At 39.5% G+C, this 25,926-nt stretch overlaps 1 protein-coding gene across 1 annotated transcript in view; it reads left to right on the top strand.

The window, feature by feature from the left end:
* The window catches only part of btaf1 (BTAF1 RNA polymerase II, B-TFIID transcription factor-associated), a 111,461-nt gene that overhangs the window by 15,424 nt on the left and 70,111 nt on the right, over positions 1–25,926 (top strand). The window contains exons 6-19 of the mRNA XM_085996134.1: positions 4,484–4,613; positions 4,898–4,966; positions 6,152–6,241; positions 11,087–11,182; positions 11,937–12,113; positions 12,257–12,397; positions 16,815–16,939; positions 17,811–17,931; positions 18,069–18,173; positions 21,627–21,776; positions 22,221–22,363; positions 23,140–23,314; positions 24,050–24,253; positions 25,117–25,543. Of these exons, the coding sequence (XP_085852260.1) occupies positions 4,484–4,613; positions 4,898–4,966; positions 6,152–6,241; positions 11,087–11,182; positions 11,937–12,113; positions 12,257–12,397; positions 16,815–16,939; positions 17,811–17,931; positions 18,069–18,173; positions 21,627–21,776; positions 22,221–22,363; positions 23,140–23,314; positions 24,050–24,253; positions 25,117–25,543 (2,153 nt within the window). The remainder of the gene's footprint in view (positions 1–4,483; positions 4,614–4,897; positions 4,967–6,151; positions 6,242–11,086; positions 11,183–11,936; positions 12,114–12,256; positions 12,398–16,814; positions 16,940–17,810; positions 17,932–18,068; positions 18,174–21,626; positions 21,777–22,220; positions 22,364–23,139; positions 23,315–24,049; positions 24,254–25,116; positions 25,544–25,926) is intronic.

Genomic DNA, 25,926 nt, shown 5'->3' with positions numbered 1-25,926 from the left:
AGATTCCATTTTAGAATTCTCAATTTATGCTAACTCTTTTTATATGTATTATAAAAAATTAGAACTAAATTTCAAATTTTGGTGTAAAATGCTGTTGATTGTATTTTGAATTATGTTTCATTGTGGAGCGCATCAAAAATCAGTCTTTATACAAATAGAAATATCAGCCATGCTGGGAACTTCTTGAGTTGTATTGCTCAGTATCTCGAGACATACCAGTTGAACCAAACATTATGGTTGTCTGAATTTAGTTTTTGAGAGAAATTACATGTTTTAACATTACTTTAGGTATTAGTTATTTAATTTAAAGCCACTGTTACAGAAGCTACATTTTATCAGTTTAATGCATCTAACTTGTTATGCTAACTAAATCAAATGAAGTAATTTTGGAAAATTTGTGTGCACGCATACACGCACTTTCCAGCAGGGATCATTAGCCAGGATTCTCCCTCCTGATTTTTATGCAATGATCCCTGCTGGAAAATGTGTGTATGCGTGCACACAAATTGTGAGGTCAGAACTGGGGTTTGTGGTGGTGATTTTCTTCAGCACCCAAACTATCAAATAGCCTGTCAACACTCCCCATCCGGAATTACATGAGGAATGGTCACTGGCAAGGTACTGAAAGGTTGCTGTGGAACCATACCCTATCAGGAGTTGACACCTTCAGGAGAAGAGGATGGCAATTTGGAGGAGGGAAACAATGAAGAGAACATAAAAATTAGGAGCAGGAGTAGGCCATACAGCCCCTCGAGCCTGCTTTGCCATTCAGTAAGATCATGGCGGATCATCAACCTCAACTCCATTTTCCTGCCCTATACCCATATCCCTTGATTCCTCGAGTCCAAAAATCTATCTATCTTAACCTTGAAAATACCCAACGACTGAGCATCCACCGCCCTTTGGGGCAGAGAATACCAAAGATTCACAACCCCCTGAGTGAAGAAATTCCTCCTCATCTCATTCTTAAAAGGCTGACTCCTTATCCTGAGACTATGCCCCCTAGTTCTAGACTCTCCAGCCAGGGGAAACAATCTCTCAGCATCTATCCTGTCAATTGTGCTGCTATCTGTGAGCAAAAGTTGTCATCTCAGTAGAAGTATTTCAGCCAAGCAGGAGAAATTTAGAATTTTAAATGATTTTGCGCAACTACATATATTAATGTTCCTGGAATTATTTATAAAAAATATTGCAAATTTATATGCAGGTTTATTAAAAAAAAATTAAAAAAAAATGCTACAAGGGAAGGTGCAGCAACATTGGTTGCAAGAGCTTCCATCGTGGTAAAGAGTGGGAGGAAACCTCAATGCAGTCTGTTTCAGTACGATCAAGGATGTGCAATTAATTCTGCATAAGATTTACTGTAATCCAATTGAGCTATATTATATCTAGGAAAAGATCTTTAGGCCAAAAAAAGGATGGAGAGAGAAAACGGGGAACTACAGACCAGTTAACCTGACATCAGTAGTAGGGAAAATGCTAGTATCTATTAAGGGCGTGGTAACAGGGCACTTAGAAAATAATAATAGGATTGGACAGAGTCAACATGGATTTATGAAAAGGAAACCCTGTTTGATGAATTTGTTAAGAGTTTTTTGAGGTTGTAACTAGCAGATGAGGGGGAACCAGTGAATGTGGTGTATTTGGATTTTCAGAAGGCATTCAATAAGGTGTCAGACAAGAGGTTATTAAACAAAATTAGGGCTCATGGGATTGGGGATAATATACTAGCATGGATTGGTTAACGGACAGAAAACAGTAGGAATAAATGGGTCATTTTGGGGTTGACAGGCTGTAACTAGTGGGTTACTGCAAGTGGGCCTCAGCTATTCACAATCTACATCAATGATTTGGATGAGGGGACCAAATGTAACAAGTTGTGAGGAGGATGCAAAGAGGCTTCAAGGGGATATAGACAGGCTGAGTGGGCAAGAATATGTCAAATGGAATATAATGTGGAGAAATGTGAAGTTATCCACTTTGGTAAGAAAAATAGAAAAGCAGTCTTTTTTTAAATGGTGAGATTGGGAAATGTTGGTGTTCAGAGGGATCTGATTGTACACAAATCACTGAAAGTTAACATGCAGGTACAGCATGCAAATAAGAAAGCAAATGGTATGTTGGCCTTTATTATAAGAGTATTTGAGTATAAGAGTAAAGATGTCTTGCTGCAATTATATAGGGCCCTGGTGAGACCACACCTGGAGTATTGTGTACAGTTTTGGTCTCCTTACCTAAGGAAGGATATACTTGCCATCGAGGGAGTGCAACGAAGGTTCACCAGACTGGTTCCTGGGATGGGGGATTGTCCTGTGAGGAGAAATTGAGTAGACTAGGCCTATATTCTGTGGAGTTTAGAAGAATGAGATGTGATCTCATTGAAACATACAAAATTCTTACAGGGCTTGACAGGATAGATGCAGAGAGGATGTTTCCTCTGGCTGGTGAGTCTAGAATCAGGGCCCACAGTCTCAGAATAAGGGGTCAGCCATTTAGGACTGAGATGAGGAGGAATTTCTTCCCTCGGGGTGGTGAATCTTTGGAATTCTCTACCCCAGAGGGCTGTGGAGGCTCAGTCGTTTGGTATATTCAAGACAGAGATCGCTAGATTTTTGGATATTAAGGGAATCGAGGGATATGGGGATAGTGCAGGAAAGTGGAGTTGAGGTAGAAGATCAGCCATGATCTTATTGAATGGCGGAGCAGGCTCGAGGGGCCAAATGGCCTACTCCTGCTCCTATTTCTTGTTATGTTATGTTCTTGGTCAACCGGACAGATAAATAGGAGCCATGTAATTGAACATATTCTTCATATCTGAATTTACATTGTATAATCTGTTGGTCATGGTCTCTAAATTATCACACTGCTTGTCTGACATCCAGTTCTGGATTAGCAGAAATTTTCTCCAATTAAATATTGGGAAGACCAAAGCCATTGTTTTCGGTCCCCGCCACGAACTCCATTCCCTAGCCACTGACTCCATCCCTCTCCCTAACCTTTGTCTGAGGCTGAACCACACTGTTTGCAACCGTGGTGACATATTTGACCCTGAAATGAGCTTCCGTACACACCCACAAATGAGGCCACACACCCGCAGTATAACTAAGAACGCCTATTCCCACCTCCGTAACATCGCCCGTCTCTGCCCTTGCCTCCGTTCATCTGCTGCTGAAACCCTCATCCATGCCTTTGTTTCCTCTAGACTTGACTATTCCAACGCACTCCTGGCTGGCCTCCCACATTCCACCCTACGTAAACTTGAGGTCATCCAAAACTCGGCTGCCCGTGTCCTAACTCTCCCCAAGTCCCATTCACCCATTACCCCTGAGCTCGCTGACCTACATTGAATCCCAGCTAAGCTACACCTCAATTTCAAAATTCTCATCCTTGTTTTCAAATCCTTCCATGGCCTCGCCCCTCTCTATCTCTGTAATCTCCTTCAGCCCCACAAAACCACCCCCCCCCCCCCGAGATACCTGCGCTCCTCTAATTCTGCCCTCTTGAGCATCCCTGATTATAATTGTTCAACCATTGGTGGCTGTGCCTTCTGTTGCCTAGGCCCTACGTTCTGGAACTCCCTTCCTAAACCGCTCCGCCTCACTACCTCTCTTTCCTCCTTAAAACCTACCTCTCTGACCAAGCTTTTGGTCATCTGCCCTAATTTCTCCTTATGTGGCTCGGTGTCAAATTTTTTGTCTTTTAATACTCCTGTGAAGCTCCTTTGGATGTTTTACTACGTTAAAGGCGCTATATAAATACAAGTTGTTGTAGTAGTCATCTCAACCAGTTACATCTTGCACACTTGGCATAGATTTTGCAAATTTGCCTCATTTTCCTTGTTGCGTGTTATGGTGCCTTAGACGGGTATGCTAGTAGCTGGGATCAATAGATATACATTTGTACTTGTGTAATGCCCTAGTGGTTTGGAATTTTAGAATGGTTCCATCTGTACTTCCATAATAAAGATGAATATATCTAAACTTACTTTAAAAAAAAAAAAATTTAAAAAAATAGGCAAGATTGCAACCACTTACTTGACCCCTTAGCATAACTAAGAAGTAAAGTAATCTTAACTTTTAGACTTCATATCCCTCCCACGTGGAATACTATGTTACATTTCAGTATTTTATTGAACAATTATGCAGGTAATATTTCCTTGTCTTTTCAGCAGGTATAGTATAATAAAATTAATCAGCCTCAAATATAGTACATTTGTGAAAACTGTACCTGTTTACTGAACATTTCCACGTCTGTATTTAAAAAGTATGAAGTATGAAATATTTTCTAGATTCTTTTGCTGAGGGATTTTTCTATGAGCAGGTACAATGTTTTATACTTTAGCCCAGAAAAGATTTTGTGCTGCTGAAAATGCAGTTAACTGAACTTATCTTTAAATAAGTAAATGCAAAATTAATGAGCAATGCCAAACCCATGGAGTTGAGAGGGTGTAGTTAAAATAGCTTTGCTAAATCTTGTTTTTCAGCAATGATAATGTTGATGGGGAGCCAGAGGAGAAGCGCAGGAAACTTACAAATGTTGTAATTGAGCAGCCAGCAACTGAATCAAAGGTGTTGATTGACAATATACTTGACAGTTCTTCCTTGTTTGATGAGGTAAGGTGAAGATGTTTGTGTTGCTCAAAATTAGATGAGGTGATGAGCTAAATATTATTGCTGAAAAGAGAATAACATTTTCTACATTCATGTCTCTGATTTATAGTGCCAGAAAAAAGGGAATCATTTTAAAACCATCTATTAACTGAAACTGCTTAAGTAGTGTGGTCATTAGTGGTTATGATATTCCACAAATGATTGATCCATTTAATGATTTGTCACTTATTATTAGAATACAAAGGAAAATCCAATGTTATGTATTAACAAACAATGTTTCCACTCAGTCAAATGAATGGCCGTTGGAAAGCTTTTGCGAAGAACTTTGTAATGACCTTTTCAACCCTTCATGGGAGGTGAGCAAATCCTTGTTTATAAGTGTTGTAAACATTCATAGTTGAATGCTGTGTTACTTACTTTCTTTTCTGCATAATATTACCTTGCAATCAAGCTAGAACAATCTTTCAGATATAGGCCACCAAACACAATTATAGTGGATCCTAGAATGCTGTTTCTGTGGTGGTTATGGAAAGAAGTGCCACCAGAGTCACAAGTAATAAATTCCCCGATGAAGCAGGTGCACCATGCTAAAATGGGTTACAAAGAATACTGTTTACAAGTTATGTACCTCCTGAGAAATCAAGGTTGTTTGTGTAATGTCCGTAAAAGTACAGGTGCCCCTGTTTGTACAATTAACACTGGAGCAGTGTGTTGGGTTACCCAGTGATCATATTTTGAAATTAAAATAGAATAGGACTCGGTGGATACCTGTAATGTGTTACCATAATAAAATGGAAAATGGTGGCCTAACTTTTAGGTCCAGCTTTTTTGCAGAAGTTTTTTTCATGCAGTTAGAAGTTCTTGCTAACTTTTCTATCACACCTGTCTCCTCCCTTCTACAATGTAACACATGTCAATTGTATGTTGGGGCATAGATCAAGTCTATATTGTAAATGGAAGCTTCCAACTGCACGTACAAATTTAAAATACAGTTTTGAAGCTGAATGTTAGAACAATAAGTTTATTTCCATGGTTTTAATATGTTAAATATATGCAGTAGATAACTTTTGAGATTATAGAATTTTGTATAGTGCTGTTGCGTGTTCGTAGAAGGGTGTGCCACCAACCAGAATATTCTCATTCGGACGAGGAATAGTTGAATTCTATATTGCCTTTTCACTGGACTCTAATGCAACTTTTGAGTGCCGATACCCAGCTGCATTTTGTTGCTATATTTCAGTAACTTTGTGTAGTGATTTAATGGCGAGCGAGTACTAGAATCCAAGTTCATTTGTGATCTCCAACAGCAGGTAAAAAGCCAAAGCCACTGTCTTCTCATTTTGGATGAATTTGAACTGGGTTCCAGAGATCTCATGACAGTGCTTTGTGTTTGTTATTCACAAGACTATCCGGTTCCCAGTTAAATGTTAGAAACTTGTAGGTAATCTGTTCAAATAGCATTAAATCTGAGCTATATATTTAAAAATTAATTTAAAAAATGATCCTCTGTTACCTCTACATTTATTTGTTTTTGCTATCAGGTTCGTCATGGTGCAGGAACTGGGCTGAGAGAGATATTGAAGGCTCATGGGAAAAGTGGAGGTAAAATTGGAGACAGCACTTTAGAAGAGGTAAAACAATGTAGATATGACTTGTGTACTTCTGTTAACTTTAATTATTTGATGTGCTATAATTTCAAAATTTCTCATTCGTGCATTGAGTTGCTGTACAATATTATAAACCTATTAAAGATTGGGTTGTATAATGTGCTCCGCGGTAGCGCTGAGGCCTCGTCTGCTTGTTCAGGTGGACGTACAAGATCTTGGCACTACTTGAAGAGCAGGTGAGTTATCCTCATTTATTCCTCAAAATAAAACAAAGTGCCAACAAAACAAGTTAACTAGTCATTTATCTCTGGCTTTTTATGGGACTTTGCTGTGTACAAATTGCCTGTGTAATAGTGACTGCACTCCAAAAAATAATGTAATTGGTTGTGAAGTGCTTTGAGGATGTGAAAGGCACTATATAACTGCCAGTTCATTATTTTTGGGTTAGTATAGCTCCGCCTTCAGGTGACTTTTTTCTTTATTCAACATGTGTGAATCATTATGCCGTTACATTTCAGTTGCTGAGGCCACTTAATACTGGTAACTAAATGTTAGTACCTATTTTCAGGGGTACTAAATTTTCTCTTAAAGATGTGGGAAAGGTATATTGGAGGTATGCTGTTGGGTAATAACTGTTACAAAAGAAAAATAGATTATTTTAAAATCAGCACTGAGGGACAAGGGAGCCTTGTATATCCTTAAGAACAAAAGAAGGGTTGAAGGAAAAAGCAAAGTCTAAATGGATAATTCAATTTCAATTTTATTGGTCACATAACTAAATACAAGAAGTATAATCTAGTCAGTGAAATGCTTTTTTCTTGACGAGCCGAGAGCACCAAGCAGCAAGAACACTTAGCTGCCTGGTACGCACGGAGCTCACAAGGACGGCAGCCATCTTCATCGGCGCCATCACAAAAAAACACATACCGACATATACACGCATACATACTTTAAATATAAATAAAGCAGACATAAAATAAATAAAAGACATAAAAAGACAGCACATAAAATGAACAAGCAATAATGTAAAAAAAGTAATTTCTACAGTAATTACATTGATATTTCTACCCAGGCTTCTAGAATAATCTCTGGTTACAGGGTGGCCGCACTGGGAGAGCATCGTGAGGAACTCACAACTTATAATTAAATAAAATTAATTAATTAATTTAATAAAATTAAATAAATAAAGTGCCCCCTCAGTCTTTCTCGATGTTTCCATCTTGGTCTTTCTCGATGTTTCCCCTCTCTCTCTCGATGTTTCCTCTGTCTTTCTCGATGTTTCCTCTCAGTTTTTCTCGATGTTTCCCCTCGGTTTCTTCCACACACCTGACCTGCACATTACCCCTGGCTGTCCAACTTGGCGTCCTGGTAACTGGGTTCCGCTCCAGCTTGCATCCTTCAAACTGTCTCTCCAGCTCTCGACCTTCAAACTGTCTCTCCAGCTCTCGACCTTCAAACTGTCTCTCCAGCTCTCGACCTTCAAACTGTCTCTCCAGCTCTCGTCCTTCAAACTGTCTCTCCAGCTCTCGTCCTTAAAAGGGGTGTTCCTAGAGAAATTAACCTTTTAGATTAATTAACCAAAATCACCGTTTTAAAGGTTCATTTGTCAAGAATATATCACAGAAACCCCACAGTGCAGATAGAGGCCATTTCAGCCCATCGAGCCTGCACCGACACATATTCCACCCGATCCCCGTAACCCCTACACCAACACATATCCCACCCTATCCCCGTAACCCCACATATTTAATCCCCCTAACACTAAGGGTCAATTTATCATAGCCAATCAACCTGACCCGCACATCTTTGGACTGTGGGAGGAAACCGGAGCACCCGGAGGAAACCCACGCAAACACGGGGAGAATGTGCAAACTCCACACAGACAGTCACCCGAGGCCAGATTCGAACCCGGGTCCCTGGCGCTGTGAGGCAACAGTGCTAACTACTATGCCACCGTAGGGGCAAGTATTAAAAAGGAGCTTACGTTAACTTAAGCCAGGAATGCTATAATGGGATCAGGAAAAAAAATTCAAAAATTGCAGTAGTGATAGCCAAGCTTTGTTCAGCTAATAGTGGATCACTTGTGGCAATACTCATGGTTAATTTGGAGTCTTTCTCTTGCCTGTCGTGTGCTTGTGTTTCTGTCTCTCTCCTCTTCTGCTTCCATGTCTTTCGTACTCTTCTGTACATCTCTTTTTTATTACTGTTGCTCCCTCTCTGCTCTTCTACCTTTCTTTTCAGGTAGAAACTATTTCCATTGGTTGGGGAGTCTAGGACTAGGGTGTATAGGCTATGTTACTGGACTACGAATCCAGAGGCCTGCATTAACAAATCCCACCATGGAAGTTTGATCATTTGAATTTATTTTTAAAAATTCTGAAATATAAAAATAAAATACTGCTTTCTGTAAAAGTGACCATGAAGCTGTCAGATTGTCATATAAACACCCAACTGATTCACTAATGTCCTTAAGGGAATAAAACCTGCCCTCCTTACCCAGTCAGGCCTACATGTAACTCCAGTCCCACACCAACATTGTTGACTCTTAAGTGCCCTCTGAAGTGGCCTAGCGAGTCACGCCATTGTTGCTAACAGTGGTTCAAAAAGAAGGCTCGCCACCACCTTCTCAGCAACTAGGAGTGGGTAATAAATGCCTGTCAGCGACGCCCACAACCTGCGAATGAATAAAAAATGAGTCTCCAAACAGGTAGACTACCTTTTATCCGAACTTCCGAAAACCGAAACCCTCTAAAAACCGAAGGTTTTTTCGTTCAGCGTAAGTCGTGCGCACGACATGACCAGAGTGGCGCACGACCCCGACCCCCGCCGACCCCGACTCCCGCCGACGGACCCCCGCCGACCCCGACTCCTGCCGACCCACCCCCCGACAAATTTCCCAGTCTTATAAAATACCTTCCGAAATCCGAAATTTTCCAAAAACCGAAACATGGCTGGTCCCGAGGTTTTCGGATAAAGGATAGTCTACCTGTATTGAGAAATCTACACAGATTTGTGGGGTTTCTGTTTTCCTTGTAAGATTAAAAAGTAGAACCTGTGCATAAAGAATATATTTTTGGAATTACAAATATTAATTCTCTAAATACATCAGGGATATTGGCCCTGTATAAACAGACTGGATTGGATTTCCACCATATATGTCTAAGGTTTATAAGATGCCAATGCAGTTTACCCATGAGTTGTCATGCCCAGTCCAGAATAATGTAATTGTTATGCCCGAGCCAGTGGCTGTCAAAGTCACCAGCGCCCTCAACGTCTTCGCCTCAGGCCCTTTCCAGGGATCTGCAGCAGATGTTTGTGGCATCTCGCATTCGGTGCCCACAGATGCATCACGCAGGTCACCGATGCCCTGTTTGACAAGTCAGCCAATTATATTAACTTTGCCACTGATGGAGCCAGTGTTACTGAGCGGGCGCTCGGCTTTGCCGCTCTGGCTGGCTTCCCAGGGCGTCATCGACTGCACACGTGACCATCAGGGCACCCCACCAGGAGTGCAGCTCGTCTGCAACCATAAGAAGATTATCATGCATGTGTTCCCTGGCAGCTGCCATATTCTTTCTTTTGTCCTGTGCCAATCCAGCCTCCCTCTGCTCTTTGCTCCTCCAAACAGACTTTCTGGCTGGCTGTTGATTTAATCAAATGAATCCCATATGGCATGTAGGTACACCGGGTTTCAACATCTTTAAACAAAGCTATCATTTGTAGCTTTAAGCAATGAGAACCTCTAAGAATGGTTTCAAATAGATACAGCAGAGATTTGAGATTGCAGGTAGATTACTGGTTAAATGGGTCATGTGAAACTCAGATTAGCTAGCATTGAGTTAAGCTTCAGAACCTCATGGATCTGCAGAACTTTAAAGGACTGGAGGCATCATTACCCGTCCAATCAACTAATTCAATTTTCTGTTTAGTGAAATCTGTTATTGTAACCTTAGCACTTCTCTATTCTTAAACTTCATCTCTGCTGTAATATTGCTTGCCTCTGCCTTTACCTTACCCCTACTGCTGACAAAACCCATATCCATGCCTTTTTCATCTCTCAATACAACTTCTGTAAAACCATTCTTGACCTCCATCCTCCATAAACTTCAAATTGTCTAAAACTAAGTCCTACTTGCCCATTACCCCCATCCATGCTACCTTACACTTGCTCTGTTCTCCAATAGATTTAAATTTAACATCCTTGTCTAAAATTCCCTCAGGCATTGCCCCGCCCCACCTCTGCAACTTTCTCCAGCCTTACTCTACCCTCATCCCCATGTATGGTCCTCCAGATTCTCAACTCCTGTGCATCTCCCCATATCTGCTTCACCTCTCAGAAGAACCTGCAACCACCTTGACTACTTGTGAAACTCCCTTCCTATTTCTTTATATGATTTAATCAAATGAAACCTACATCTGAAGTGCTTTTTTATTCATTAAAGGTAATATATAAATAAGTGATTGTTGTCGTAATAAGGTGACTTTTTTTTGGGTTGCCATGTTCAGAAGTGTCCAATCTGCTGCTCTAGGACCACATCCAACACTTGAAGACCAGACAACACAATCCTATTTGTGCTTGTATTTCTTACTTGCTTATGTGTTCTGTTTGAATTTGTGACCCAAAGTTTTAGAAAAGCTTTTCAATTAGCTGTTTGTTTAAAGCATTGGTGGATAAATCATAATTAGACATTTTTGTGTTAACAACATGAGATCTATGCAAATTAATAAAAGGTCTAGTTCAACTTCAACCTCTATGCTCCAAGGCTCTGTGGTGCACCCATATGTGGCCCAGGAAAACAATTTTGGTCACCCAAGCTCTAACTTTTATATATGAAGTGGTATAGTAGGTTTTAACTTTGTATTTTTCAGATTGAACAACAGCACCAGGAATGGTTAGAGGACTTGGCTATTCGTCTACTTTGCGTGTTTGCACTGGACAGATTTGGAGATTTTGTATCTGATGAAGTATGTGCTCTAATTTTAGGTGGGGAGGGAGGGGAATACTCATCAAAGCAGCAATGCCCATAGCTATTTTAAAAGTGAATTTCTGAAAGGCTTGAGCACTGCTAGATCTGTGTTTTTTCAAAGTAGTTGTTGAAGCAGTTTTTTATTGGTTACAGATGAAAATCATTTTCCAATGTATGTTACACAAAGTTCAGAGTACTTGTGAAATATTGTAAAATGCCATGCAGAAAGGTTTTCAGCCAAATTTATATACTGTGTGAAAGTGTTCATTTTAAATTAAACTTGATTACTGGAATGTTTTAAATCTACAAACACATTCCTATTCAGTTTTAAATTATTTTAACTTTATGACTGAGCATCAACGGTCATGTTCATGCTTCTATTGTGATTTTGTGTATTCGTAGCAAGAAAGGCAGTCCTAAAGCTACAGTGGACTCCAGACTAGGAGACCAGAGTTCAAATCAGTTGTGCATTTCAATTGGGCTTTACTTAGAGATGGAACTTCTATATTTGGAAGAAGAAAAGGACATTTTCCACAGAGGGATCCATTCCCTTTCTGGGCAAGCACGTCACCTGGCAGATTGTCTAACCAGTAGAATTGATCTTCTCCATGGACATGTCCTTGGGCTCAACCATCTCCTTGTCTGCATCAGTCATAGATTATTATATAGATATATGGGCTTAAGAGGGTGGGGTGGTGAAAGAGAAATGTCCACAAAATGTGTAGACATTTATTAATATTTTTGTCTTAAAGGTTGTGGCACCCGTACGGGAAACTTGTGCTCAAACTCTTGGAGTTGTGTTGAGGTACATGAACGAGAGAGGGGTGCATGGAACAGTGGCTGTTTTATTAAAATTGCTTGCACAGGAACAGTGGGAAGTGAGACATGGTGGACTTCTAGGAATAAAATATGCTTTGGCAGTTCGGCAAGTAAGTTGCAACATTTTTCTGGTTTCTACTAAATTTGTTGCAGTAATTTGGAAATTAATTTTAAACAGTTTATCTATGCTTTTAATTTGTACAAATTTCGGTTCATGTGAAGTGATCCAAGTTAATTATATATTTTACTGTAGGACTTGATTGAGACATTGTTACCAAAAGTCCTTCCTACTATAATTGATGGCCTGCAGGACTTGGATGATGATGTTCGTGCGGTAGCAGCAGCTGCACTTGTACCAGTCGTGGAAAACCTTGTACATCTTCAAGCATCTGAGGTTAGTTCAGAATCTGGTGTGTAAAGTACATATTCTCAAGGTAGAAACAGGTTAAGAGAGTTGCCTTAGTTCTTCATTTTTAAAAAAACTGAAGCTGAGTGACTTCTGAAAATGTTAAGTTCTGTTTTAGATTGTGAAGTGACATCAACAACATCTTGTGTTGGGCTACAGTTCTGCAGGAGCTACCAGTCTTCAATATCTTGATAGTGTTCATTCTTCACATGCAAGCTTTTGATTGTGAGGACCTAGAAAACTGACCCCATGGACACTTCAAATAAGAGTTGATGCCATTGAAGTGCCACTCTGACTGCAATTGATTAACTCACTATAGACCAGAGATCGAATCTGGAACCTTCCTAGTCTGTTGCCTCAGTACTACACTCTTCATTGGCTGTGTGGTTACTCACAAAGCTACTCTACAATAATCCACTGCACTCCCTGTCCATTGTGAGGTGATGAGAGTGGTTGAATATTGCTATATACATAGCGGACCAATCAGATCTTAGACTGATAACACCTTGGCCCAGAATTTGCGGTTGTAATGATGGTGAAGCTGTCAGCGTTCGCTGTCATTACAACTGTGAATCTGACAGCAACTTGTGGAGTACGCACATGCACAGTTAAATGCAGAAATCCAGAAGTTACTGTCAGTCATTCCCTGCTCCTCCAGAGGGCACGCTGTTGAACTCCCCACCAATTGAACCAGCAATCAATTGAAATCACTGAACTGCTGAAAACTTAAGCTTTTACGCTGGAATATCGTTCTTAAAAACCCCTGAAAAAGTTAAGCCTTGTTGAATGAGGTGAAACTGAGTTTTTAATGGTGTATGGAGTTATAATTACTGCTGAACAACCATTCTAGCCCTGAAAAACTAATTTTATATTTGTGGAATATCAAATTATTCCATTATGATCAAAATTGCATGTTTTAAATAAAAATTAAGGTTTGTTTGCTATTTCAGCTTCTACCTTAATCTCGTGTGTATGTCCCAATCTTTATTTCTCTCAGTAAAAATAATTAAATGTGAAGAAAAAGCAATGCATTTTACTTCCTGGTTTGCTGTCTGAGAATTCTTCAGTGTGATTGGGTGCTTAGCCAGCTTGATGGCATCACTGTTGCTGGATGCTGGAAATTCCCTAGACTTGACATCAGATTCAAATTAACTTCGGGAGAGGTGAAATCGACACAACAGAGATTGCTAGAAATTTGTGGGCAACTTTCTTGGAGGTTAGCGGTGAGCACCATCACTTCGCCGCTGACCGCAAAATCCGGGCCATTCTTTTTAGTATATCTGTCTATGTAATAACACGCATCTCTTGTCTACAAAACTTACTTCCAGTTGCCCTGTTGTTGTCACACTTTTTTATCAACTTTTCCTAATTTAAATTTTTACATCCACATAATGGAAACTGCTTCTGTAAATTTATCATGCTGTAATTCCATTCTCCTGCCAGTGGTGGTACTGTAGCACCTCAGTTTTGCATCTACCAGCTCAGGTTATATTGCAGAGAAACTCCTATGCTGCAACCAACTCCTCTTCTCTGCTTCCCAAATACCTATGTTTTACTATTTAACTATAAATAATATCAAAGCAAAGCATTGTATATAAAAATAAGAACTGAGTGTATGACTTTAAAAATGGGAACTGAACTATGTCTGCACACACTGGTCCAATTATCCCCTGCCCTCTAACGTCACTATCTTTGTCACAACTCCCTGTATACAATGCCATGAGATGTTGACACCTGTATTTTATTGATGGATACAAAATATATACATTCTAATTACTGTTACCTGTGAGACAGTGATTGCAAGAGATAGACAGGCAGTAAGACAGAGACACATACAGAAATGAGGGTAGACAGATAGAGATAGATACAAAAAGAGAGACAAACACTTCCAGAAACCAATCACAAGACACCTGACGAGTTGTAAAATATGATCCTCTAAGCACCAGTTAAAACTCCTAGAATGGTATTGTAAATCTGTGACACTTATGTTCTACCCTACATGGCATCTCTTTCTCTTCCTGCCTCGTGGCACATGACACAGCCCATTTCTTCCACTGCTTTTTTACATCCAGCAGATTGTGCTCAGGATTTTTCCACAACACAGACTTTTTTTACGTGGACAGGTTGTTGGCCTAACTCATAACACCCTATGAGGAGCATCGGCTAGATACGATGTGGGGAGGGGGTTGGGGCACTCCATTCTCATCGGACATGAGTAACCAGTATTCAGAGACCGGAATTCTCGCTTCCACATGCTAGGGCTGTCTGGAGTAGGGCTCGAACCCATAACCTTCTGACTCGGAGGCTGAATGCTACTCGCTCTACATTGCATAAAACACACTTAAATATTTTTTTATAGAAAGGCATATCCTCTGACTTGCCATGAGTTATGCTACAGATCATTTATTGGCATAGATTAAAACTCACTTTGCAAGAAATTGCATGAGTTTAAAATACTTGAATTGAGGTACTCTGCTGCAGATGCTGTTTAGTATCCCCTTCACTATTTTCTGTCTTTTTTTCCTGCTCCCCAGCTATCAAAGAGTTGGACAATTTTCGCTATCTGGGAAGAGAAGATCACTTGGCGGCATTGAAGTTGAACTTGTAGATTGCTTCCTCAACATGCTTTTTGTCTTTTTTTTTCTCTTCCTGCCTCCTCTCCCCTACTGAATGCTAAAATGTTTGATTCAGTCAGTTGGTATTACTAATGGATTTTTTTTCACCATGTACAGTCCACCTTTGAAATAACAAAGGTGCAGATTGAGTTCCAGTGCAGTTCCTTTTAATTTGATGGACAGCACATTGCACAGTTAAGATTATTCCTCTAATAAATACACTTTTGACTGTATTCAGAAAACATGTTGCAATAGATTGATGATCAGCATGCCAGCTCTCATTTGTCTTTTTTCTCCTTAACACTTGCTTTTTTTGAGTGGGGGAAGATGAGAGGAAGAGGGAAAGGCTCAAATTTCTAGTTAATGCTAAACTGGGGTGCCAATAGACAATTGTTCAAGCTTCCATGGTTCTCAGGATCTAAATAATCACATTTTTGGCCAGTGTTGTCTTTTCCACCATAGCATCTTCCTTGGTCAGTATTTGTGTCATGAACATCAAAAGATTTAAATTGCAGCAGCTTTCTCTTTCAAGTTGCACGTTCTACCACCAAATTCAATTGGCCGTGATCTTATTTTTGGCAGTACACTGTTTAAAACCTCAGTCCCATCCAGATATAGTCTGAATTTTGGCAACACAGGTTGCATGCAGCCCTCCTATTTAGTAGTGTTGTGCGGTTCTGTTAAATTTCCTAACATGTAAAATTTATTTGCTTCCCTCAATGGGCCGCACGGTGGCATAGTGGTTAGCACTGTTGCCTCACAGCGCCAGGGACCCGGGTTCGAATCCGGCCTCGGGTGACTGTCTGTGTGGAGTTTGCACATTCTCCCCGTGCTTGCGTGGGTTTTCTCCGGGTGCTCCGGTTTCCTCCCACAGTCCAAAGATGTGCAGGTTAGAATGATTGGCTATGATAAATTGACCCTTAGTGTTAGGGGGATTAAATACGTGGGGTTACGGGGATTAAATACGTGGGGTTACGGGGATTAAATACGTGGGGTTACGGGGATCGGGTGGGATATGTGTCGGTGCAGGCTCGATGGGCCGAAATGGCCTCTATCTGCACTGTGGGGTTTCTGTTTCTGTGTGTATGCTGGCTTTCATTACAAGAGGATTTGAGTACAGGAGTAAAGAAGTCTTACTCCAATTATATAGGGCCTTGGTGAGACCACACCTGGAGTACTGTGTACAATTTTTGGTCTCCTTACCTAAGGAAGGATATACTTGCCATAGAGGGAGTGCAACGAAGGTTCACGAGATTGATTCCTGGGATGGCGGGACTGTCGTATGAGAAGATATTGAGTAAACTAGGCCTGTATTCTCATGAATTCAGAAGAATGAGAGGGGATCTCATTGAAGCATACAAAATTATTACAGGGCTTGATAGGATGGATGCTGGAAGAATGTTTCCCTTGGCTGGGGAGTCTAGAACCAGGGGCCTCAGCCTCAAGATAACTGGTAGGCCATTTAGGACTGAGATGAGAAGAAATTTCTTCAGAGGGTAGTGAATCTTTGGAATTCTCTACCCCAGAGGGCTGTGGAGGCTCAGTCATTGGATATATTCAAAACAGAAGTCGATAGATTTCTGACTAGTAAGGGCATCAAAGGATATGGCGATAGGGCCAGTGAATGGAGTTGAGGCAGAAGATCAGCCATGATCTCATTGAATGGCGGAGCAGGCTCGAAGAGCCGAATGGCCTACTCCTCCTGCTCCTATTTCTTGTGTTCTAATCAGGTCTTAGTAACTGTGTATTTACTTTGCCAGTAGTTTGCTCACTTTTTTTGTTATTTCTAGGTGCCTTTTATTGTCAATACTTTATGGGATGCTCTTCTAGAGTTGGATGATCTTACAGCTTCTACTAACAGCATCATGACCCTGTTGTCATCACTGTTGGCGCATCATCAAATCCGACAATACAGGTAACCATTTAAGGGATCTTAATAGCTTTAATGGTATAACCTTGAGACATCTTGTGAAAAGGAATTTTTGCATTAGATATTTACTTGACACCTTTAATTGGTTTTTTTTCTTCCTTGTTTACCATCTAACTTCCCCATTTTTCTTTTGTGTTGGCCTGGCATTGATCATAGAATTTTACAGCACAGAATGAGACCATTCAGCCCACTGTGCCTGTTCCAACTCTTGAGTTATATACTTGGTCCCATTCTGTTGCCCTTTCACCACACAAAATATTTATTCACTTTCTGTTTAAGAGCCATTATGGATTATGCTTGCGACACTGTTTCTAGTAGAGCATTCCATGTCCTAACAACGTTTTAAAAAAAAAAAAAAAAAAAAAAAAAATAATAACCCTAAGTATGGAGAAGGTGCAGAAGAGATTTGCAAAATATGATGGCGGGGTGAGAGGCTTTAGTTATGAGGAGGGAGTGAAGAGAAACTGGGGCTGTTTTAATCACCGCAAGTAACATTAAGAGGTCTGATCGAGGTATTCAGAAAAAATTTTGAAACCAATTTTCTCATTCTTCATGGGGAAAACCCCTGATGGCCACAATCGGGTCCTTGCCATGGGCCGAATCGTAAATACAAGCTTGAATCCTGCCAACTCATGGCACAGTACATTGGGACACCAAACATTTCAGTTTTGCAGCTTTTGAGAATGTACAAATTTTGCCACAAATGTCTCAACCGCTTAAATATGGCAAATATTGTCACGATAAATGCACTCTATATATTGCACATAATTGTTTAAATGTTACTAATAAATTTAATGCATGAAACATTTAAAAATATGTTTTTCCGTATAAAACTGCACTTTTTTTTAATTACCAGTATCCAGCAATCGCTTACAGTTTTGGTCCCTCGCGTTTGGCCATTTTTACGTCATACTATTTCTTCTGTTCGGAAAGCAGCTTTGGAAACTTTATTCACTCTCTTGTCTACACAAGATCAAGTATGTATTTTTATATTGAGATGTAGAATGTGCAACTGATTACCCTTCCTGCATTGATTTTTTTTTTAAACATTTCTATAGTGTGAAGATAATTATTTATGTAGAACATTTGTACAATAATTGTTTTCATTTTTCAGAGCTGTGTAATGTGGTTGACTCCAATTCTACAAGATGTGTTAAGACATATATATCAATCATGTATTTTGGAAAGCAATCAAGAAATTTTGGAGCTTATTCAAAAGGTGCCATTTTCTTCAATTTAATGATCATTGTTAGCATTCGCTAAATATTAGGTGATGATTTCAAAAGATTAACACGTTTTCAGTAATTTTGTTACTAAATTGTGGTCAATTAATTTAATTTTATACGAATCCAGTTGTTTTTAATGGTAGAATCTGGTGCAACTTTATTTCTAGTGTATAGAAAATTGTTTAGGTAACTTATTTGGCAAGTTCCAAAGAAGTGTGTGGTCATCAACTGATCACTCCAAAGAGTAATTTTGCCTATGATGGCGCATGAATCTTGTGACTACTACACAAGGAGAAAATTGTTCAACCTCTGTGAAAGGGAATGGGTTGAGTGGCCTTTTCTTATTATTAAGTTTTGTACTTGTAATCATCTGCAATGGATTCTCTTCCCGCTCCCGCATCATTACCTCTGGTGCCCCCCAAGGATCTATCCTTGGCCCCCTCCTATTTCTCATCTACATGTTGTCCCTTGGCGACATCATCCGAAACACAGCGTCAGTTTCCACATGTACGCTGACGACACCTAGCTCTACCTCATCTCTCGACCCCCTCCACGGTGTCTAAATTGTCAGACTGCTTGTCTGACATAGTTCTGGATGAGCAAAAATTTTCTCCAATTAAATATTAGGAAGATCGAAGCCATTATTTTCGGTCCCTGCCACAAACTCCGTTTCCTAGCCACTGACTCTATCCCTTTCCCTAACATCTGTTTGAGGCTGAACCACACTGTTTGCAACCTTGGTGTCGTATTTGACCCTGAAATGAGCTTCCGACCACATCCGCAGCACAACAAAGACCGCCTACTTACACCTCCATAACGTCTCCGCCCTTGCCTCACCTCATCTGCTGCTGAAACCCTCATCCATGCCTTTGTTACCTCTAGGCTTGACTATTCCAACGCACTCCTGGCTGGCCTCCCACATTCCACCCTGCGTAAACTTGAGGTCATCCAAAACTTGCCTGTGTCCTAACTTGCACCAAGCCCCGTTCCCCCATCTTCCCTGTGCTTGCTGATCTACATTGGCTCCTGGCTAAGCAGCACCTCGATTTCAAAATTCTCATCCTTGTTTTCAAATCCCTCCATGGCCTCGCCCCTTCCTATCTGTGTAATCTCCTTCAGCCCCACAACCCCCCCCTGAGATATCTGCACTCCTCTAATTCTGCCCTCTTAAGCATCCCTGATTATAATCGCTCAACCTTTGGTGGCCGTGCCTTCTGTTGCCTAGGCCCTAAGCTCTGGAATTCCCTGCCTAAACCTGTCCGCCTCGCTACCTCTCTTTCCTCCTTTAAGACGCTCCTTAAAACCTACCTCTCTGCCCTAATTTAGCCTTATGTGGATTGGTGTCAAATTTTTTGTCTTAAAATACTCCTGTGCAGCACCCTAGGAAGTTTTACTAGTTAAAGGCGTGATATAAATACAAGTTGTTGTTGTGCTTTGTACCTATATCGACTAAGTGTAAAATTGCCAACAATTCGGTACTTATTTGGCAATTTCACTGAAAGGTTACAAGGTTGGCCTGGTAAATAGGAAACAAAATCATCCTGCTGCAGTAGGGGATACTTTCCTGAGTTGGAGGATAAAGTACGTTAGGCTTGAAATTTTGCCGTGCAAATATTAGTGTACAAATGCTTAATAAATTGGAATGCCATCCCTTTGTCAGCTATTTTAACAGAAACCTTAAACTGTTTAATCCAGTTGTATAGATTTTGCTCATCCTAATGTATATTAGTGGCAACAGGAGACATGTGGATATCACAAAGCTGTTGCAAGCAAGTCCTTAAAATGGCACTGTTGTAATTTTTGCAGATATGACAATCCTGACATGCATAGGGCACAAATAGTAGTGAAAGAGTGCGGAGCACTTTACTTAATTAGGGTAATTTAACTTTTTTGAAAGAACGTGAGGTAGATGTACCTTGATGGCCTATTTAAAAGGTTATCCTATTTAAGCTAAACTGAATGGAATCAAGTCAAAATATTGATTGTCTTACTGGTCATATTTATATGTAATAACTTATACACAGAATCATTACTTTTCAATTTAATTATTGTAACATATTTCTATTTCAAAGTAATCAAGCAGAGTCAACCTGGTTTTGTGAAAGGGAAATCATGTTTAACCAATTTATTGGAGTTCTTTGAGGAAGTAACATGTGCTGTAGATAATGGGGAACCGGTGGATGTACTGTACTTAGATTTCCAGAAGGCATTTGATAAGGTGCCACATTAAAGGTTATTGCGGAAAATAAAAGCTCACTGTGTAGGGGGTAACATATTGGCATGGATAGAAGATTGGCTAGCTAACAGGAAACAGAGTAGGCATAAATGGGTCATTTTCTGATTGGCAAGATGTAATGAGTGGTGTGCCACAGGGATCAGTGCTGGGGCCTCAAACTTTTACAATTTATATAAATTACTTGGATGAAGGGACTGAAGGTATGGTTGCTAAATTTGCTGATGACACAGATAGGCAGGAAAGTAAATTGTGAAGAGGACATAAGGAGGATACACAGGGATATAGATAGGTTAAGTGAGTGGGCAAAGATCTGGCAAATGGAATATAATGTGGGAAAATGTGAAGTTGTCCATTTTGGCAGGAAGAATAAAAAAGAAGCATATTATCTAAATGGTGAGAGATTGCAGAGCTCTGAGATGCAGAGGGATCTGGGTGTCCTAGTGCATGAATTGCAAAAGGTTACTATGCAAGTACAGCAAGTAATTAGGAAAGCTAATAGAATGTTATTGTTTATTGCGAGGGGAATTGAATGCAAAAGTAGAGAGGTTATGCTTTAGTTATACAAGGCATTGGTGAGACCACATCTGGAGTACTGTGTACAGTATTGGTCTCCTTATTTAAGGAAGGATGTAAATGTGCTGGAAGCAATTCAGAGGTTTACTAGACTAATACCTGGAATGGGCAGGTTGTCTTATGAGGAAAGGTTGGACAGGCTAGGCTTGTACCCGCTGGAGTTTAGAAGAGTAAGAGATGACTTGATTGAAACATAGAAGATCCTGAGGGGTCTGGACAGGGTGGATGTGGAGAGGATACTTCCTCTTGTGGGAGAATCTAGAACTAGGGGTCACTGTTTAAAAATAAGGGGTCACCCATTTAAGACCGAGATGAGGAGAAATTTCTTCTTGCAGAGGGTCATAAGTCTTTGGAACTCTCTTCCTCAGAGGGCGGTGGAAGCAGAGTCTTTGAATATTTTTAAGGCAGAGGTAGATAGATTCTTGGTAAGCAAGGGGGTGAAAAGTTATCGGGGGTAGGCGGGAATGTGGAGTAATCAGATCAGCCATGATCTTACTGAATGGCGGAGCAGGCTCGAAGGGCCGAGTGGCCTACTCCTCCTAATTCGTATGTTCGTATTTATTTTTGATCAAGACTGGCATCAAGGCTAAAAGATATTCGATACACCAACTTAATGCATATTTTCTCTTGTATTTAGGTGTGGTTGGAGTTGTTGAATAAAGCCCCTATCCAGTACGTGGTCGCTGCTGCTTGCCCTTGGATGGGAGCTTGGTTGTGTTTAATGATGCAGCCTTCTCATTTGCCAATTGATTCAAATATGCTGCTGGAGATTAAAGCCAAATCAAAGGTAATTTTTTTTGTATTGGTTAAGGGTCCATTCAGTTTTTTTATAATTATGAAACCCCCCCCCCCCCCCCCCAAGAAAAACTCTGCATTCTCCCTAGAAGTTAGTGTTGAGGAAAACACTCGAACTAAAAAGTGACTACATGATTTTTATTTTTAATTCCTGTAACTTGATCACTTCTAAATAATAGTTTGATTTAGACAGTCTGCAAAAATGAATAATAGACATGGTGCCACATGCTTATGGTCCAAGTGTAACTGGATTGAACCAGCGTGCAAAGAAATCAATACTTGTGACTGACGTGGGAAGCACCGATTAAATCAATTTTTAATTTTGCCTAGTTTTCTTAGATAAGAATACATTTAAAAATGTTGAAATCTGCTACTGGGAAACTTGATGTAACTTATCTTGTCCAGCTGTTGTGTAAATATTTTGCTTTTGATGTAGGAAAAATCTTGCAGTAAGCACCGACAAGGGCAAGCTCAAACAAAAGAAGTGAGACAGGAATATATTGCTGGTTCAGACACCATTAATGAGGACCAAGCTACCAGGGATTATGTTGTAACTCGAACACGCCTAAAGACAGCCAAGTAAGATAACTTGATTCAGACTTTAAAATAAGTCATGACTATTTCATTAGGGTTGATGTAATATTTCAATTCCTCTAGTAGTCTTGTCTCCCAGCTCTGTAAAGGGCAGTAAAGATATTGTGAAATAAGGTTTTCAAATGTAAGAGAAAATTGGGTGCAAGCAGGCTAGTTTGGTCTCAATGCACAGTAAAGAAACCTGCCATCCCAACTCAATAATAGATGGGAGCACTGCTGGTAGAAACAGTTTTTGCCTTGGTAGCGATGGTAATTTCATAGTCGTGCAGATTTACTTTCCTGTCTTTTCCCTACTGCTGCTGTTCAGGGAATACAGGCAGATTGGTTGATTTTTTTTTTTTTTTACAAAATTCAGCTTGGTTCCACGATTTTATTCTACTCTTGCCTTCCCAAAAAAAACTTCAAGTTAATGGGATTGGAAAGGTTTTGTTTTGAATTTTTAACTAGGTTAGGAGTTGAGCTAAGAAAGCAAATGAAAATGTTGATAAACTGGTAGAGAATATTTTGTAACTTGGCAAGGCTATGCTTCCCTCCTTTATAGTTCTTATCCATTTAGGTCTCAAAATGGAAATTGGTGCTTTTGAATAGAGTTGGCTTCACTAAGTTATTGAAGTGATGGTTGTTTTAGTCAAAAAAGCAGGTGTCATTCCGAAGCAAGGGCTCCTCTGCACAAGTGATAATTTAGGCTAAACTGAAGTATTCTACAGCTGTTCATACTTAATTATGAGACATAACAAATTTTTCATCTCCCTGTTCTAAAGGTTGCTAGGAGCCCTCTGTTGTTCCATGTGTGAGCCAAGTGTTAACTCCATCAGCCAGGAAGTGAAACCAGCCGAGTCCCTCGCTCAACTATTACTGTTCCATTTAAACTCTAAATCTGCTCTGCAGAGAATTGCTGTTGCATTAGTTATTTCTGAATGGGCTACCCTGAGAAAGGTATGGAGTTTACCTGAACTATTAATAGTTTTTAATCTCTGTTTTAATATTTCAATTTGTTGCTTGAGCTGTTTAAAACACTTGGCTAGATTTTAACCATATTTCATAAATGTCTCCTGTTGCAAGGTACTATAAAACATTTAATCATGTTGTCTACGTACCTCCGTCAGCAAGTTTCTAAGAAGCGGTTGTTACCCTCCAAGTTTGTTTTGGACTGTGTACTATTAACACTATGTACTTGAAGTATAAATTTGTCATCTCAATTAATTTCATTGTATTTTTGTCAAACATAACCGTGCTCTGTCATCAAACTCCTTCATTTTCTATATTAAATCTTGAAACTTTGTTTTCATGTCTTGATCTATGGCCCCTCACTCCGACTTTGTATCTTAATCAAGCACTGCGTTTATTTGTCTAACATTGGTTCTATTTTGTGTCTGATTACTAATTCGTAATCTGTTAAGAAAAATCTCTACACATTAGCAAAGAAAAGCACAATTTGAAGTGGACAACAGCTGAAATACAGCAGATGTGTTGCCACAAATGCTGTATTTAGAAAATTTGAGCTTTTTAGCTTACAGGGAAGTCTGGATGCGTGTGATTTCTTGTGACATTTTGACTACTTCTTGTATAATTTCTACAAGCTTCCATTTAAAGCTTTTTTTGCACGTTGGACTTCGTGAACAATGTTAACATTATGACTTTGACTAAATCTCAGCCTTGATTTAATTCTAGGATTGTATTGTTGTATCCAGTGCAGTACAGCCACGATTGATGGCTATTTTGTCAGAACATCTTTATTATGATGAGATAGCTATTCCATTTACACGAATGCAGAATGAGTGTAAGCAGCTCATTGCATCACTGGTTGAAGCTAACTGTGATGTCGGGAGCAGCGTGAACAACAGTGTATTTACCATCGATCAAGCAAATGAACTGGTAAGTACATTTGTTTCACCATGGACGATATACTTTCTAAGCAATTAAGAAAAAAGTTGTGAAAACTTGGCTAGAAATGTAATTGTCAAGAATAGCATAATTATTTATCCACACCAAGCTTATATGTTGAATTAAAAGAATACTGAGCATGGTAGTTGCCCAGCAATTCCTTACATTAATTAGTGATTTTTTTTTTAACACAAATAATGCAAGTGGTGTCAAAGGGTGGCATTTTAAATGATCTAAACTAATCTTCAAAAAAAGTGACTCTCTCGGATGTATATGATCTGCACACCATAATGAGAGTTTTTGTTTTGATATAGTTTCATGTTTCTGAATTTTTAAAGTAGTTCCTGTATAACTTTGCTCTAAAATCAGACTTTACATTTTATAAATTAAATCAAACTTGTAGCCTTTCTTTAATGCACTTGGAACCTTTTAGGTGGTCTTTATTTTTCAAGTGTTGAAATAGTTTGCTCTTGTGGTCATCCTACAGCCTCCATAGGGTAAGGTACTTAGCTAAGCAGGTAGTTTATGAGCCTAACAAAGTTTATTTATACAAGATAATGTAAACAGATAGACAGACTTAAAGAAAATTGTGTTATAGCAGAGTGGTGAAGAAACTAGTTTTGAGGATTGAAAAAGTTGGATAGTATTTGCTGAAAAACATTTTGTCAGGCCTAACTTCTATTGGAATTGAGAATAATCAACAAATCAAATTTTAAAAAAATTCCCAGGCTGATGGAGGGGTTTAAAAACTTCATCCAGAGCATATTGTTTGTTATGTTGGTACCAATACTAGTATATTTAATATAAAATTTAAACTTCTGTATTTTTAAAATTCCATTTTTTTTAAATTGAAGGTCACAACAATATTCAATGAAGTGACATCAACCTGTGGTTTGCAGCCCAACGTAATCCAGCAATTGGATAGTAAGCGCCAGCAGGTCCAGATGACTGTAGCAGAGACAAATCAAGAATGGCAAACTCTTCATCTAAGGGTTCACATGTTTGCTGCTTGTGCAGTTGTTGACTTACAGCAACTTCCAGAAAAACTGAATCCTGTCATAAAACCCTTAATGGAAGGTGTGAAGAAGGAGGAAAATGTACTTGTGCAGAATTATGCAGCTTCTTGCATTGCGAAGTTGCTCCAGCAGTGTACATCAAGATGTCCCTGTCCCAACCCCAAAATCGTGAAAAATCTTTGTAACTCTGTATGTGTGGATGCCACAGTTACTCCTTCAGCAACCTCCCCAGTACCTGTGTCTAACAGTGTGGACAACTCTAAAGGTAATTGAGTGCGAGGAAAAAGTTCAGTGTTAACATGTAGAGAACTTCATTAAGAAGTGAATCAGTTAAACCTGTAAAAATTCAGTACCTTTTCATTTTACCATTTTCACTCACTCACAACACTTAACTTCACAACGCTCCTTGTGAATGAGGGGGAAAAATGAACCACATGACCCTGTATGAGTTTGTGGGTTAAATATACTTGTTTTTAGTCAATCTTGATGTTAAAACTGATACACTGCGACCTTTTTATTCTGTATAAAAGCACATTTTAGAATCCACTCATGCTAAATTTGTGCCTAAATGTGTGTATTTTTTAAATAGACATTGAAAAATTGATGATACCCGGTTGTAAATCTGGTTTAGTTTTATAATATAACATT

The sequence above is a fragment of the Somniosus microcephalus genome, chromosome 8, assembly GCF_052327205.1.
Source record: "Somniosus microcephalus isolate GS21.2 chromosome 8, FLI_Smic_1.0, whole genome shotgun sequence".
NCBI lineage: Eukaryota > Metazoa > Chordata > Chondrichthyes > Squaliformes > Somniosidae > Somniosus > Somniosus microcephalus.
Note: the sequence above shows the minus strand (reverse complement) of the source record. Positions and strands in the feature narration are given on the sequence as shown.